Source organism: Spinacia oleracea, chromosome 1, assembly GCF_020520425.1.
Source record: "Spinacia oleracea cultivar Varoflay chromosome 1, BTI_SOV_V1, whole genome shotgun sequence".
Taxonomy (NCBI): Eukaryota; Viridiplantae; Streptophyta; class Magnoliopsida; order Caryophyllales; family Amaranthaceae; genus Spinacia; species Spinacia oleracea.
Genome location: NC_079487.1, coordinates 63,535,588 through 63,551,542, shown reverse-complemented (window position 1 = coordinate 63,551,542; position 15,955 = coordinate 63,535,588). Strand labels below are relative to the sequence as shown.

At 35.3% G+C, this 15,955-nt stretch overlaps 1 protein-coding gene across 3 annotated transcripts; it reads left to right on the top strand.

Moving 5' to 3' along the window:
* Positions 1–9,230: 9,230 nt before the first annotated feature.
* On the top strand, positions 9,231–14,479 carry LOC110793235 (uncharacterized). 3 transcript variants are annotated; one of them, XM_021998089.2, is made up of 8 exons: positions 9,231–9,492; positions 10,719–10,778; positions 11,550–11,717; positions 11,815–11,933; positions 12,255–12,372; positions 13,902–13,968; positions 14,059–14,160; positions 14,263–14,479. In XM_021998089.2, coding segments are annotated over exons 3-8 (528 nt in total). In that variant the 5' UTR covers positions 9,231–9,492; positions 10,719–10,778; positions 11,550–11,715; the 3' UTR covers positions 14,383–14,479. The 3 variants fall into 3 exon arrangements, 2 of the variants coding, with proteins under 2 accessions (XP_021853781.1, XP_021853782.1); XR_002534644.2 differs by having other exon boundaries at positions 9,233–9,492; positions 11,799–11,933; positions 14,268–14,479; XM_021998090.2 differs by having other exon boundaries at positions 9,234–9,492; positions 14,268–14,479.
* The last annotated feature ends 1,476 nt before the right edge of the window (positions 14,480–15,955 follow it).

The following is a 15,955-nucleotide window of genomic DNA, read 5'->3' as shown; positions in this document are numbered from 1 at the left end:
CAAATGAAAAATGTTTGTCTGTCAAAGGATTAATCCGGGCCAAGCTAAAACCGGATGTCGCCTGAAAACTGAAGTCGCACTCCACGGCTTCGCTAAAGTAGCACACTACTATAAAAGGTCGCTCGCACATACGAGCATGACCCCAAACATGATTACAAGATACGAGAAACGACCGACGAGCCCCAGTGCTTGGGGGCTCGCGAAAAAATATACTCCAACAAGGAGCGCACAATCAAAATCACATTCCCGGACTACGCCATACACCATCTCATGTTTAGATATCTCAAAAAAAGCAGGTTCGACCTCAGAAAAAGGTCGTCATTGACACTTGTGCATGGTCATCTGATCAAAGACCAAGTAGTGGCAAAAATCGAGCCGTAAAGACTAGCTCAAAACCACGAAAGCAGACGGTCGCAAGACAAAGGTCCGTCTAAACCCGTTGTCAACCCACGTTCAGGTTACAACTAAATCCGAGCATCCCTCGAAAGAATTCGCTTTTGCAAGAATGAATAAGAAAAGAAATTCTCAAAGAAATCACGAGAACAAATGAAATGGGGACTTGCCCACCTCAATCGGGCAAGATCGCACCACAAACCGCGCGAGTTCCAAATAGGAAAACGAATTCAGGGACGTCCACCCTCAGCGGACAGGACTCGCTCACCTTCAGCGGGCGGGGTCTGCGTCACTAGCCGCGTAGGTCCTCGGTTTTCGAAAAATAGAATCTTCAAAAAACAAAATGAAATAGGCTCGCCATCTTCAGCCGGCGGGGTCTACGGCGCAAACCACGTAGGTCCTTATTTTCAAAAAATAAATAAACACAAACAAATTTCAAAACAGATTCGTCCACTTCTATCGGACGGGGTGTCCACCCTTAGAGGACAGGCTCGCCATCTTTAGCCAGCGGGGTCTGCGTCACTAACCGCGCAGGTCCTTAGTCGTTGCAGCGATAACTTTCTTTGGTTTTCCGCTTTTCCCAAAAACGATGTGAGTAGCTTTTGGTTTTCCGTTTTTCCCAAAAACGATGTGAGTAGCTTTTGGTTTTCCGTTTTTTCCAAAAAAGCGATGTGAGTAGTTTTCCCTTTTTTCCAAAATTTAAAAGATTGGTTTTTCGTTTTTTCCAAAAAAGAACGATGTGCTGGATTTTCCTTCGTTTTACGTCCCATAAAAACAAGGGGGTTTTCTCGTTTAGCTAACCCTAAAAATGAGAATCTTTAAAAACATTTTTACCTCGTGATTGGGCTTGGCCAGGCCCAATTACACTTTACAGCTTTGATTTCGAAAACATCTGTAGCTACTCCCAATGACAAAGTGAGGGAGTTTCTACGCACCTTTGGATCCTTCCAATGACAAATTGAGGAAGTTTCTATACTATCAGTTGACAAATCCCAATGACACGTGAGGGATATGTCGACACTTCAAAGTGATGACCCTTAAGTCAAATGTTATCACTCGGGGGCTCGTGAGACCCTCGCAAAACAGGTCACATACACTATGGCTTGTGTGACGCACTCCGTCTAATACTTTGACCATCGTCTCATCCCGAGACTCAGTCAAAGTGGGGGCTAACTGTAGACACCTACTTTTGTCCCCATTCCCGAAAGGGAAAGGTTCGATGATGAAAGGATAAATCTCCACTTGACAACGCATCTCCTATAAAATAACGAATCTCAATTCCCCTTTTCATTTCACCCGAAACCTGCTATTTATGGAAACCTGCTAAAAATAGTAACTGCCGTAATAGGCAGCTGTTAAAAGTGGCCAGTCATAAAAGATAGAAACCTGTCAGAATTAGGTGTTGCACTCCAACATAAATCCTAAATGAGATAGAAAACTGCGAGAATCCTATTCCTAATATGATTCGGAAATAAGAGTTACGTATTAATTAAAATCCTAACGAGCCTAGAGTTCGTAACGGGCCCAGACGCATTCCGTCATGAAATTGATACGCACTAAAAGACTCGATTAAGTCTCAAACACTACGGATTTCAGGAATCCGAATCTGACTAAGAAAACAGCCCAGACCCTATTTTCAACGCCTGGCTCTGGGCGCCGAAATCTTCGGCGCCCAGGCCTGGGCGCTGAAAATACCTGGGTACGTGTTTTTCCCTAATTCTTTGTGGATTAGGGCTCTGCGATTCTATCTTTCCACAAACTCTTCCCTATAAATACAGCCCCAAATTCGACGTGAAACACACACAATTCATATTCTGAGTATTGACTCCAACCCTTAGCCTAAGCCTCTCGCTGCGAAATTGTTCACGCGTTCTGTCGCAATCGATCCATAAATCGAACAGAAGGTGCTACACTTATTCGAGCACCTGAACAAGGCATGATGAAATACTCCAATGCAAATGATATCCCAACACCTGGAAGAATGTTCTAAGACACGCCGTTAGGCCACAAGCCTACGTCGAACCATAAGTTCAACCATCCCACGATACAAGTCTAAGAAAAAAAGAGTAAGGCATATTGCACTAAGGAACATGTGTAAAAGAGGCAAAGACTACTTATCAAAATGCAAGCCCCACGACTTCTACATTAAGGATTAAAGGTAGCAAAATATTACCTACCACGAAAGGGATAGCTCGCACCTACACGAGCGGAACCCCAAGGTATCTTTCTCGCAAGAACCTACAAAAATCGTACGCCAAAAGGAAGCATCCCAACATGCATACTTGGGGGCTCCAAGCTACGAAACAACCATAGCAAAATAAAAAATCTCGAAGCAAATGTTTGAACAATCAAAAGGGTACGATGTTTGAGCCCACTTCATGAATGGGCCTGAACCCTATCAAGCTTCTAAGAAAACTATTCAAAATCAGTCATTGCTCAAAAAAAAAAAAATTCAAGCAAACTGATTAATGGACCGCAAACAACGGCCATTCTATGAACGCTCGTTCGCACATACATATCATCATTCTAAGTATCGAACATTCACGAACGCGTTCAAAAGGAATATACAACAACAAGAGCGCTCAAAGTCTTACGCTTCAAGGTATGTTCCTCGGGCCATATAGACTCGCCCAACTGTCACAATAACTGTACGCCTTAAGAGCAACAGTTCCTTAAAATAATCGCCCCAAAGCAACAAGCACCGTAGTCCACCAATCGGCTACGGCTTCTCAAGAAAATCATCACGTTCTAAAAACAAAGAAAAAAATAAAAGAAGAGAGAATACATAGAACTTCCAAGTGAAATAAGCGAATGAACAAGAGGCCAACTATGTCATCAAGAAACCTCGCCAGAAATTATTTTCAGCGCCCAGCGCTGGGCGCCGAAATCTTTAACGCCCAGGCTTGGGCGCCGAAAATGATCACAGACCCAAAAAAAAAAACAGCTCTGACTTCTATAGGGCCCTGCCATATTCATTCGACTTTAAAATTGCCGAAAGTCGCACCTCACGGCTTTGTTAAAAGTAGCACGCCACTACAAAGATCGCTCGCACTTACGAGCGCAATCCCAAACACGATCAAGGACATTACGAAATGCGTATCCCCAAGGAACCTCTTCAACAAGAAATGACCGTCAAGCACGAATTCTTGGGGGCTCGAAAGAAAATATAGAGTATAAAAAGTTAAAAACAATATTCCCGGACTACGCTATACGAAGTCCCGTGTTTGGATGTCTCAAAAAATAAAAAATAAACCGGTTTACGACCTCAAGACAAAGGTCACCGTTGATACCTATACATAGTCCCCTAATCAAGGACCTAGGTAGTGGCAAAATTGAGCCGTAAGGACTAACTCAAAACCATAAAGGATGATGACCACAAGACAATGGTCCGTCTAAGCATGTTGTCAACCCACATTCAGGTTGCAACTAAATCGGAGCATCCCTCGAAAGAATTCGCTCCTGCAAGAATAAATGAAAAGAAATTCTCAAAAGAAATCACAAGAAAAGAAATGAAATAGGGACTTGCCCACCTCAATCGGGCAAGATCGCGGCACACGAATCCCAAATCGAAAAGACGAATTCAGGTTCGCTCACCTCCAGCGAGCGGGGCGTCCACCCTTAGCGGACAGGGCTCGCCCACCTTCAGCGGGCGGGGTCTGCGTCACTAGCCGCGTAGGTCCTCAGTTTTCGAAAAATATAATCTTCAAAAATATAATCTTCAAAAATTTCCTCAAAACAACAGGCAGGTTCGCCATCTTTAGCCGGCGGGGTCTATGTAGGTCCTTATTTTCAAATTTCAAAAAAACAGATTCGTCCACTTCTATCGGATGGGGTGTCCACCCTTAGCGGACAGGCTCGCCACTTTAGCCGGCGGGGTCTGCGCCATTAAAACCGCGCAGGTCCTTAGTCGCTGCAGCGATAACTTTTGCTGGATTTTCCTTCGTTTTACGTCCGATAAAAACAAGGGTGTTGGATTTTCCTTCGTTTTACGTCCTATAAAAACAAGGGTGCTGGATTTTCCTTCGTTTTACGTCCTATAAAAACAAGGGTGCTGGATTTTCCTTCGTTTTACGTCCTATAAAAACAAGGGTGCTGGATTTTCCTTCGTTTTACGTCCTATAAAAACAAGGGTGCTAGATTTTCCTTCGTTTTACATCCCATAAAAACAAGGGGGTTTTCTCGTTTAGCTAGCCCTGAAAATGAGAATCTTTAAAAACATTTTTACCTCGTGATTAGGCTTGGCCAGGCCCGATTACACTTTATAGCTTTGATTTCGAAAACATCTGTAGCTACTCCCAATGACAAAGTGAGGGAGTTTCTACGCCTCTTTAGATACTTCCAATGACAAAGTGAGGGAGTATTCTATACTATCAGTTGACAAATCCCAATGACACGTGAGGGATATGTCGACACTTCAAGTGATGACCCTTAAGTCAAATGTTATCACTCGGGGGCTCGTGAGACCCTCGCAAAACAGGTCACATACACCATGGCTTGTGTGACGCACTCCGTCTAATACTTTGACCATCGTCTTACTCCAAGACTCAGTCAAAGTGGGGGCTAACTGTAGACACCTACTTTTGTCCCCATTCCCGAAAGGGAAAGGTTCGATGATGAAAGCAAAAATCTCCACTTGACAACGCATCTCCTATAAAATAAACGAATCTCAATTCCCCTTTTCATTTCACCCGAAACCTGCTACTTATGGAAACCTGCTAAAAATAGTAACTGCCGTAAAGGGTAGCTTCTAAAAGTGGCAAGTCATAAAAGATAGAAACCTGTCAGAATTAGGTGTTGCACTCCAACATAAATCCTAAATGAGATAGAAAACTGCGAGAATCCTATTCCTAATATGATTCGGAAATAAGAGTTACGTATTAATTAAAATCCTAACGAGCCTAGAGTTCGTAACGGGCCCAGACGCATTCCGTCATGAAATTGATACGCACTAAAAGACTCGATTAAGTCTCAAACACTACGGATTTCAGGAATCCGAATCTGACTAAGAAAACAGCCCAGACCCTATTTTCAACGCCTGGCTCTGGGCGCCGAAATCTTCGGCGCCCAGGCCTGGGCGCTGAAAATACCTGGGTACGTGTTTTTCCCTAATTCTTTGTGGATTAGGGCTCTGCGATTCTATCTTTCCACAAACTCTTCCCTATAAATACAGCCCCAAATTCGACGTGAAACACACACAATTCATATTCTGAGTATTGACTCCAACCCTTAGCCTAAGCCTCTCGCTGCGAAATTGTTCACGCGTTCTGTCGCAATCGATCCATAAATCGAACAGAACGTATCCTGTCCCATAATTTGAAATTCGTTAAATAAAAGGAGAAATAGCAAAGTCAAAGTGGTTAGTTTTCTGAGAACCGTGACGCACCTCTCAAGGGTGCGTCGTAATGTGTCCCTTTTCGATGATTTAATCGCTTTCCTCGCCCTTTTTATGAACTGTTAAACTAACTAAATCTGATTGTTCTACCACGCCTAACAAATATAATATTTTTGGGAAATTGGATTATCATGCTAGGTCCCTTAATGCTATTTAAATCAGATAATCGCGATCGATCTAGTATTATATGTTGCATATTGCTAAAATCAACTCATATTAGTTTAATAGTTAACGCATGTCCCTTCAATTATTTATGTTGAGCTAGTAAGGATATCCTGCCTCTGGAGTTATCGACGAGCGAGTACTCCTCTCGGTAGTTACAGTCCCCCGAACCCTCAATCTCTACCTTGCGGGTGTATGTTGAGAGATCCCCACACCAGGGATCACAAGGGAACCTACGGCCGTCGTGGTCAAACATAATTGCACTCCCTTTATGTCACGATAACCGGGTTTTGTCAGTTTTTCTCATTGTCGTTAAAAACTGAATGGCGACTCCTATATTACTAGTCAATTGGGTGTAAACTCACAGGAAATCCAATTACACTTGATTGAATAAAAAGAATCGTCACACCCACGAGGGACGAGGTCACGCTTTAGGCTCGTGCTTTTTCGACCCCCTCACACTATATTTTTTAGAAAGTTATTATAAGTTTGAAACAGTAACTATGTGTTTAAGATAGTTATTATGTTATGAACAGTTTATAGTGACTTTTTGATAAATAATAGTTACTATACGATTACATTATGTACTATGTTATTTAGAGTATGTATTTGTCCGCTTCTTAGATATTGACTATATGATTATAATGGTTACTATATATGTTCAATAGTTACTATATTTTAATAATAGTCACTATATGTTTTATATAGTTACTATATGGTTTATATACTTACTATATGGTTTATATAGTTACTATATATTTGATATTTGTATAAGAAAATAATACGAAGTATCAATCACATGTTATTCCAGGTCCTAAAGTTGCACTATCTAGTGGCGAATCTCCAAAAATACTTTACAATATCATTTGTATAAGAAGAAATAATGCCTTAAATTTAGAAAAAAGAGACAAGGGTTGTGAACTTTAAGAATTGATGCAGCAAAGCACAAGAGGAAGAAATAGTGTTTGTTGTTTGGGTGAAATTAGGGTTAGTGTTTCATATAGTTAGTATATAAATGATATAGTTACCTTTAATTTATGTTGCAAAATAATATTTTTAATAGTCATTGGAATATTCATTGTGTTTATGTTAGTAGTAGTTTTTAGAGTAACTATATTTTTTAAAAAGTTACTATAACTTTAAAACAGTAACTATGTGTTTAAAATAGTTACTATATTTTTTAGAAAGTTATTATAAATTTAAAACAATAACTATGTGTTTAAGATAGTTACTATGTTAAGAACAGTTTATAGTGACTTTTTGATAAATAATAGTTATTATACGATTACATTATGTAATATGTTATTTCGAGTATATTTTTGTCTGCTTCTTAGATAGTGACTATATGATTATAATGGTTACTATATTTGTACAATATTTACTATATTATAATAATAGTCACTATATGTTAAGCTAGTTGTTGTGTGATTATAATGGTTACTATATGTGTACAATAGTTATTATATCACTACTACAAAAACACCTTTATAAGTCGCCCTTTTAGTGTCGCCTCAAATTAATGTGCGACACCAAAACATTTAAAGTACCATTTTATAAAACAGGCGACACATAAAGTTGCTAGCAGATATTCCAATGAGACTAGCGTGTCGCCTGTATAATAAAAGGAGACTTTAAAAGTTTTGGTGTCGCACATTAGTAACAGGCGACACCAATTCTTCTTAATTTTCATTTTAATAATTTTTTTAAAATTCAAATGAAATAGTTTTAGTGTCGCCTCCATTTAAAAATGGGACTTTAAAAGTTTTGGTGTCAAAAATTTAATAGCAGGCGACACCTATGTCTTTTACTTTAAAATCAAATGAAAATATTTAGGCCCTGTTTGGCAATTGGATGTTGGCTGTTGGCTGTCGGCTGTTTTACTTGGCTGGTTTGACTGGCTGTTCAAGTTGGCTGCTTTTGTTGGCTGTTTGACTATGGATTGGTTACAAATATGTTTGGTAAAATCAGTTGTTGGCTGTTGGCTGTAGCTATGTAAAATGACATTTAAGGACATTTAATGAATTTTATTTCATTTTTCAATACATACTTTGTATTATGTACGGAGTAAAACGTAATTACAAATAAATAAAATATAAATTTAAAAATAAATTACTTTATGCAATAGTATTAATAAATTATTATTTTAATTAATAATTATGGAGTAATAATTCATAACTAATAATTAATAATCAATGATTAATAATTAATAATTAATAATAATTATTAATTATTAATTAATCATTAATAATTAATGATTAATTATTATTAATTAATAACTAATTATTTATTAATTATTCACTTTTAGTTATTAGTCATTAATTAATACGGAGTACTCCGTAATTATTAACTTTTAGTTATTAGTTATTAGTTATTAGTTATTAGTTATTAGTTATTAATTATTAATTATTAATTATTAATTATTAATTATTAATTATTAATTATTAATTATTAATTATTAATTATTAGTTATTAGTTATTAATTATTAATTATTAATTATTAATTATTAATTATTAATTATTAATTATTAATTATTAATTATTAATTATTAATTATTAATTATTAATTATTAATTATTAATTATTAATTATTAATTGTTAATTATTAATTATTAATTATTAATTGTTAATTGTTAATTGTTAATTGTTAATTGTTAATTGTTAATTGTTAATTATTAATTGTTAATTGTTAATTGTTAATTGTTAATTATTAATTATTAATTGTTAATTGTTAATTGTTAATTGTTAATTATTAATTGTTAATTATTAATTGTTACTTATTAATTATTAATTGTTAATCATTAATTATTAATTGTTAATTATTATTTATTAATTATTAATTATTAATTGTTAATCATTAATTATTAACTATTAGTTAATTAGTAAAAAATAAGGACAAAAAAGTAATTTAGATAGTGAAAATCCAAAAGCCAACTCCAAAAAGCTAGTGTTACTAGCTTTTCATTTTTGGCGGAAAAGCTGGCTTTTCAGCAAGCTAAAAAGCCAGTTACCAAACATATTTTTTGGCTGTTTGACCAGATTAAAAAGCCAACAGCCAAAAGCCAACCAAAAAGCCATCAAAAAGCCATTTGCCAAATAAGGCCTTAGTGTCGCCTGTAGTATAAAATGAGACTCTAAATATGTTGGTGTCGTATATAGAATAGGCGACACCTATTCCTTCTTAATTTTATTTCATTTTTTTTTCTCAAAAATTGACAAGAATATTTTAATATGGCCTGTTAATACGAAATAATAAAACAAGAGACATTATATCATAATTACTAGGATACATTAAAAAAGTTAGAAAAGCCAGATCCCTCATTTCCACTTCCCGCTGAACTCCCTTCCTCTCTTCTAGTTCCACTTTTAGGGTTCGCATATGGTTGAAGATGGAGGAAATGATACCGACAATGTAAGAGCCATACAATTAAATGGAGGATCATGTTCAGAAGTTATGCATTGAGCTTCGTCCGACTTCGAATATGTCAAAGTTGCTTCCGTTCGCAATGATTTCGACACCTCTACTCGTCTCCTTACTCATGCTCTAGGTGATTTTCTTCTCACCCTTAAACCCTTGGTTCTTCTTTCTTCTTCCTTATGTTATGTAATTTCACTCAATTACCTTGCTTTTCAATTGACAAGATTTTGTTGAATTTTTGAAGTTGCTCTTTGTTTTCTCCATTTAATCGGGAATTTTAGGGTTTCCTTTTATTGTTATGCGGTAAAAATGATAGATTCAAGCTAATTCTGCTGTAAGTGCTTATCTATTTGTTTAATTTGGTTGAAATCTTCAAATTGTAGATTATCTCGATTGGTGATAAAAGAATGTTAGCATTTTGTTTAATTTTTGGTGGTAGTACGTTGATATAATAGTTGTCAGATGTTGATTGCGGATGAGGGGGGGTATAGAGTGAAAGAGATTTAAGAGAATTTCCTAATCCTCTGGTTATTAAATCTATACACAATCTGATTCCTATGTTGGGACTTCCTTTCATTTATTTCTCTCAAAACATAGCATATTGCAGTCATCAAACACATCATATAACCTAGAATTCTGATATATGTGCTAGCTGATTTTCAATGTTGAATTTATAATCTAGGAACTTGTATTTGTTCTTTCAAAACATAGTATGTTAAGTGATATAATCGGACTGAATGATGAGAAGAAGAGGAGGTCGTTCTTCTTAGTGTCTTCTGTGGATCTGTTCAAATACATTATGGAATATATTTTATTTATTTGGATCCCTTATATAAAAGACTAAAATCTTTCCAGTTGTTCCTACTCTTATGGTTTTCTGTAGCATATACCGGTAACATAGTTGTATCTATTAGGCTATTAAGAATTGAGTGATCTAAGGAATCTAACTCTTTAGCAATGTCATTGTTATCGACTAATATAAGCTTATAGATACCGTTTGTTGGCCTCTGTGTAAATCACCAAGCTTTGTTTCAGAATATAGCACATATTGAGTGTTTACTGAGGTTGAGTTCCTCCCTGATTTTGACGGTGTAAATGTGTAACTATGTTGTAGCTTTTAGTTTGATTTTTCTGAAAATAATAATCTTTATTTTTAGTTTAGTTAATCAAAATTAAGATGTTTGTAATTTGATTTTGGGTTAAATTAATTTCTCAAGTACTTGTTGGGTTGTGTAAGGAATTTGTTTTTATTTAGTAATTTGGTTTTAACTACTGACTTTTTTTATCTGTCAATTGAGGATTGAGTTTTACAGTCATGTTTAGTTAGACTAAACTTTCTGCAATTTGCTTTTACAGTTGATAAACAGGTTTGAGATGTCACCAAGATTGATTCACGAAAAATGGATAACCTCCAAGGTAGTAGCTCTCCTGTTTCTTTTCTTATTTGATAAATCTTAGTTTTCCTTGTATAGACCTCCAAGTTCTATGATATTTCCTCAGATCAGATTGCTTAGATGTACAGAACATGTTTACTTATTGCCAGAAAAGCATCAAATAGAAGGTCCTGAGCCCACAGAGAGTCGTGCTTACACGGACCTCTGTCACTTTGATAAATAGAAAACCATTATAGGAAGAAATTGTCAGTCTCATTGTAGCTGCTTCAAATTTTTTTGCAAAAAAGGATGCAGTATTCAGACCAATCATAGGAGCCACACCAAAACAACACCCGTAGTCGAGATTTCTGTAGCTTTTACTGTGTTTCATGAACATGCTTGAAAATCATTTAGCTCTGCTAAATAGAATCTGTGACCGAAATTATTTTAACCAACCTTTTGAAGTTATCCAAAACCTACCATTGTTGTTCATCATGCGATGGAAGATCAATTCTGGGTTGGCTATAATTACATGAAACATTTGGAATTATTTGATAGTTTAGAAAATGTTAGGTGAAAGTAACTTTTGGGCCTAAGTAAGCTCTGTAGAATAAGCAGCCACAAAAGCATCAACATTGTCATTCTTCTCCTGGAACACTGATCTCCTAGCCACCTTTGGACCATATCACAAGTGTTGCACTTCTGTTGATTAAATATGTTTGTCTTACAATCTCGCCTTGTGTATACGCTTTCATTTTTAGAGTATCTATGTGTTTGTCTTGCAATCTCACCCTCTGCCATTATTCTGTTGCAGGCAACTCCACAACTGTTACTGGCAACTTAAAACTGTATATGACATTAGCAATTTGTGTATCCTTTATCCAGAAAGAATAGCCGGGATTGTTAGCATAAGAAATATGTATTACAGTTTTGCTATCATATTACAGCTAATCAAGTAGCCAATTATCTTGACCGGTTACATGTAAGCCTCTCACGTGATTCATATGCATTGCCTTGTGTAGCTAAGTTTCTAAAATTCTGCATAAGCGTATAATTCTCCCAGGTTTTGTTTTATGCAGGTTTATTTTCAGTTGTTTTTGGACACGCAATATTCGGTACGATATACTTCGTATACTACAAAGTCTGCTTATGAGAAGCTGGAAAATTGGTGACAGTACCCAGGTTTTACAAAGGCAAGGTTGTGTTCTAATAACTATTTTCCTCATTTGTTTGATGCTCTGTCTTACTAGGAGTATGTCAAAAGAAATGACAACAATAGGCAGTATTAGCATCTCAACATTGTATTGGAAAGTTTTATTGTATATGATATTAGCAATTCAGATATATTATCCAGAAAGAATAACTCTGGGACTGTGAACATAAGCAATATGTATGGCTAAATATTACTTGTAAAGGCTTAAAACTCATCATTGAATATTATAGCTTTATCTCATTTTTTTTACTAGCGCTAGCTTTTATCCTAACTTTACTAATTATACATTCTTTTGTTGAAGTGCAGATATTTTCTCCAAACCGGTACACTCAAGAGGAGATCGACGATGTTCGAGAAAAATGGAGCAGCTATTTTTATTAATAGTTGGATTAGATAGCGTGCAAGTAAAAGGACATATATCTATGTAAGTTTTAGATTAGAATAAACTTCTCTGTTCTCTTTCTTAAACTGGTTTTACTACTGTCAAATTCCTGTCATTTTACTGCTGTTTTTATGTTGGCTATAATCTGAATGTTAGCTGTGTTGTCCGGCCTGTGGGATAACTGTTGAAACACTGCACCAAAAGGGAAGGGGGAGGTGGGATTAACTCTTTTTTTTTGGCAATTAATAATAGGATATATTAAAAACCAAAGCCTTAAGAACACTCAAGGGAAAGAACAGTGAGCACAGACCACAAAACACCAGCCCCAAAAAGAGCACAAACTGAGCAACAGCTAAGACTAGCTACGACAGTAGCTACTAAGCATACTCTACTCTACTCCTGAGATCATCAGAACATCTAGAGATCCCTATACTTCTCAGAACTCTCTGCCAGACAGCAGCAGAAAACAAACAGCCAAAGAACAAATGCTCAACAGACTCCTTCTCAGAATTACACAGAACACAAACATCACTACAGGATTAACTCTTTTGCACAGATTTTACAATTCCTTACAAAAGTAGAAGGAAACTTTCAGGAAGAAGATATATTAATAGGCTTCATCAAAACTAATCTGAGACACTTTGGATTAGTGAAGGCATTAGCTTCAATGCACTAATATTCACCCCCAACCTCCCCCCCCCCCCCCCCCCCCCCAAATAACAAGGCTTTATAGACCTTTCTACTTTTGAGCATTGGCCATTCTAGCTATGAGGATTGATCTGAGTACCAAAAAAAGGAGAGTAAAAAACAAACATAGTGCGGCAGTGCCCCTTATGAAAACCATAGGTAAAAAACAGAAATATCAGGAGATTTCAGAGTTTGAAGAGGCCCAAGAGTGTGCCTGATAGCATTGCGAAACAAGCGCAGACTTTGATTTATATTAAATGTCTTCATGAACAGAAAATAGTAGCTTTGTGCCTCAGGTTTGGTGGTTGTTTGATTATATACTGCCTACATTCTGTTTGAACTGTCAGGCTTGAGTTTGTAATCTTAAACTGTTCTACTCCCTTTTTTCTTGGTTAAGAGACACAATTGAGATGTTAGCTTGTTGATATGTGCTGTATTGGATATGTTGTTATTCAAAACTGAAAGTATATGGTCTTTCATTTCAGCAACCTAATAGATTTTCGCAAAACATAACGTCTATTTTGCATATTTCAGTAGTCGCAGTCTTAACTAATTACTATGTTCTAATTGTCCATTATACATTATGTCGTTTGGTTTATACTGGGTTCTCTTTAATTCTGGGGTCATTTGGTTTTAAGAATTGAAAGTATTACAGGATAAATCGGTGATCACATGCATATTTAACAATGTTGTAACTGAGCGTATCATAGTTGAGGAAACTGTATTAGTGGTGTAGATGGAGCTGTCCTTTAATTATGCATGTATCTGATGTATCTGTTCCGTTTCAAGAGTCTTCAAATGAATGATATATGCCACGCAAGTGATTAACCGTGTTTCAAGAGTCTACAACTAATAATACTTGGAACAATTGTTCTCATGTTTAGGAGTTATCGGACTTGGCAAGCCAACAACAAAGGATCTCGAAAGTCTCTAAGATGGAAAAAATTTATAGTAAGATTTAATTAGTTTGATTATTATTTTTATCGTAGATTCATATATATGTTATTCTTTAATTTAATGTGTATTATATTTGTATCTTAGTGTTCTCGCGAACCGGAAATGCTTGAATGTTGCTATTACGTCATGAAGTACATGTATCAAATAGTTTTACTTGGATTACAAAGTATTAGTAATGTGGAAGAGGTACGTGTACATGTATGTTTGTTATTATTTTATCTCAGTTGTTACTATATATGCGCTAGCTTTTATCTAAGCTTTACTAATTAATTCATTATTTTGTTGAAGTACAGATATTTTCTCCAAACCCATACACTCAAGAGGAGATCGATGATGTTCGAGAAAAATGGAGTAGATATTTTATTAGTAGTTTGTAGTCATTTTCTAGTTTTCACAGATAGAAATTAAACTATAACAAAGCGCAGGTTATTTTTTGGAATACAATTATTTACAATTGTACGTTGAACCAACTTTCTTGTTTGAATTAATACAAAAATATTTTCGCTATTCTGCAGATCCCAACTCTATTTATTACTTTTTTGAATTTATTACGTACGTAGAAATAATTTAAATTAGCGAGAACAAAATAAAAAAAATAAAAACATAATACATACTTTAGGTGTCGCCTCCTATAATTACATGCGAATTCTTATGGTTAATTAATATATTTTTTTAAAACAATAATATTTTCAGTGTCGCCTTTTGGTATAATAGGCGACTCAAAATGGGTTAAAACGTTTAAAAAATAATTCGGAAAATACTTTTCGTGTCACCTGTAACATTAAGAGGCGACTCTAAAGGTAATTAGCTTAATAAAAATAATTGTGCAAAACATCTTTCGGTTCGCCTCTTAGTATATTAGGCGACTCGATTATTAACATATTTAATAAAAATGTCCGGAAAATATGTTTTCGTGTCGCCTATAAACTTTAGAGGCGACTCGTACAATTAAAAAATTAAAAAAACAATTCCGGAAATTATTTTTCGTGTCGCCTATAGAGATTAGAGGCGACATTAAAGGTTAATTAATTCTTTTAAAATAATTCAAAGTACATTTCGTGTCGCCTCTTATTATAATAGGCGACTCGGAAAGATTAATTAATAAATTAATTTTTTTGAAAAATATATCATCAGTGTCGCCTCTTCCATAAAAGGCGACATGTATAATAATATTCGTGTCGCCTCAAAGGGGCGACTCCAAAACACCAAAAAGTTTTAGAGTCCCTAGCTTCAGAGTCGCATCATAGGCGACACTAAAGGCAATTTAGAGGCAACACGAAAAGGTGTTTTTGTAGTAGTGTATTATTATATTAGTTACTTTATGTTTGAAATAGGTACTATGTTTATTTTATCATGATGTGTTACCATATGTTTATTTTCTTCAATAGTTACTATATTATTTATATAGTACTATATGTTTGAAATAGATATTATGTTTATTTTATCATGACTTGTTACCATATGTTTATTTTCTTTAATAGTTATTGTACGTTTTATATAGTTACTATATTTTTGAAATAGGTACTATGTTAGTTTATTATGTTATGTGCATGTTTTTATGTTATTCTATATTTTTAATGATATAGTTACTGTATTATGGATAGAGTTACTATATTATTATCACATCAACTATGTCTGCAACTCTGTGACTAAATGACCATCAATAATATTTATAGGTATTATATTTTGTATTATACTCCCTCTGTTCCTCTATGTTCTTCCCGTTTGGGAAATGGTGTGGAGATTAAGAAAATGGAATCTTGTAATGATTGTGTGTAAGAGTAATGATTGAATGTAAGAGAAAGTAATAAAGTAGTAAAGGAAAGTAATAAAGAAATGAAGGAGAGAGAAGATATTTTTAATAAAGTAATAAAAAATCATAAAAGTGGGGTTGGGTGGGTGAATAGGGAAATGTGAATGAATTAAATAAGGGATGGTGGAGAATTTTATGGTAAAAAGGTATGTCCAAAAAAGGAAATGG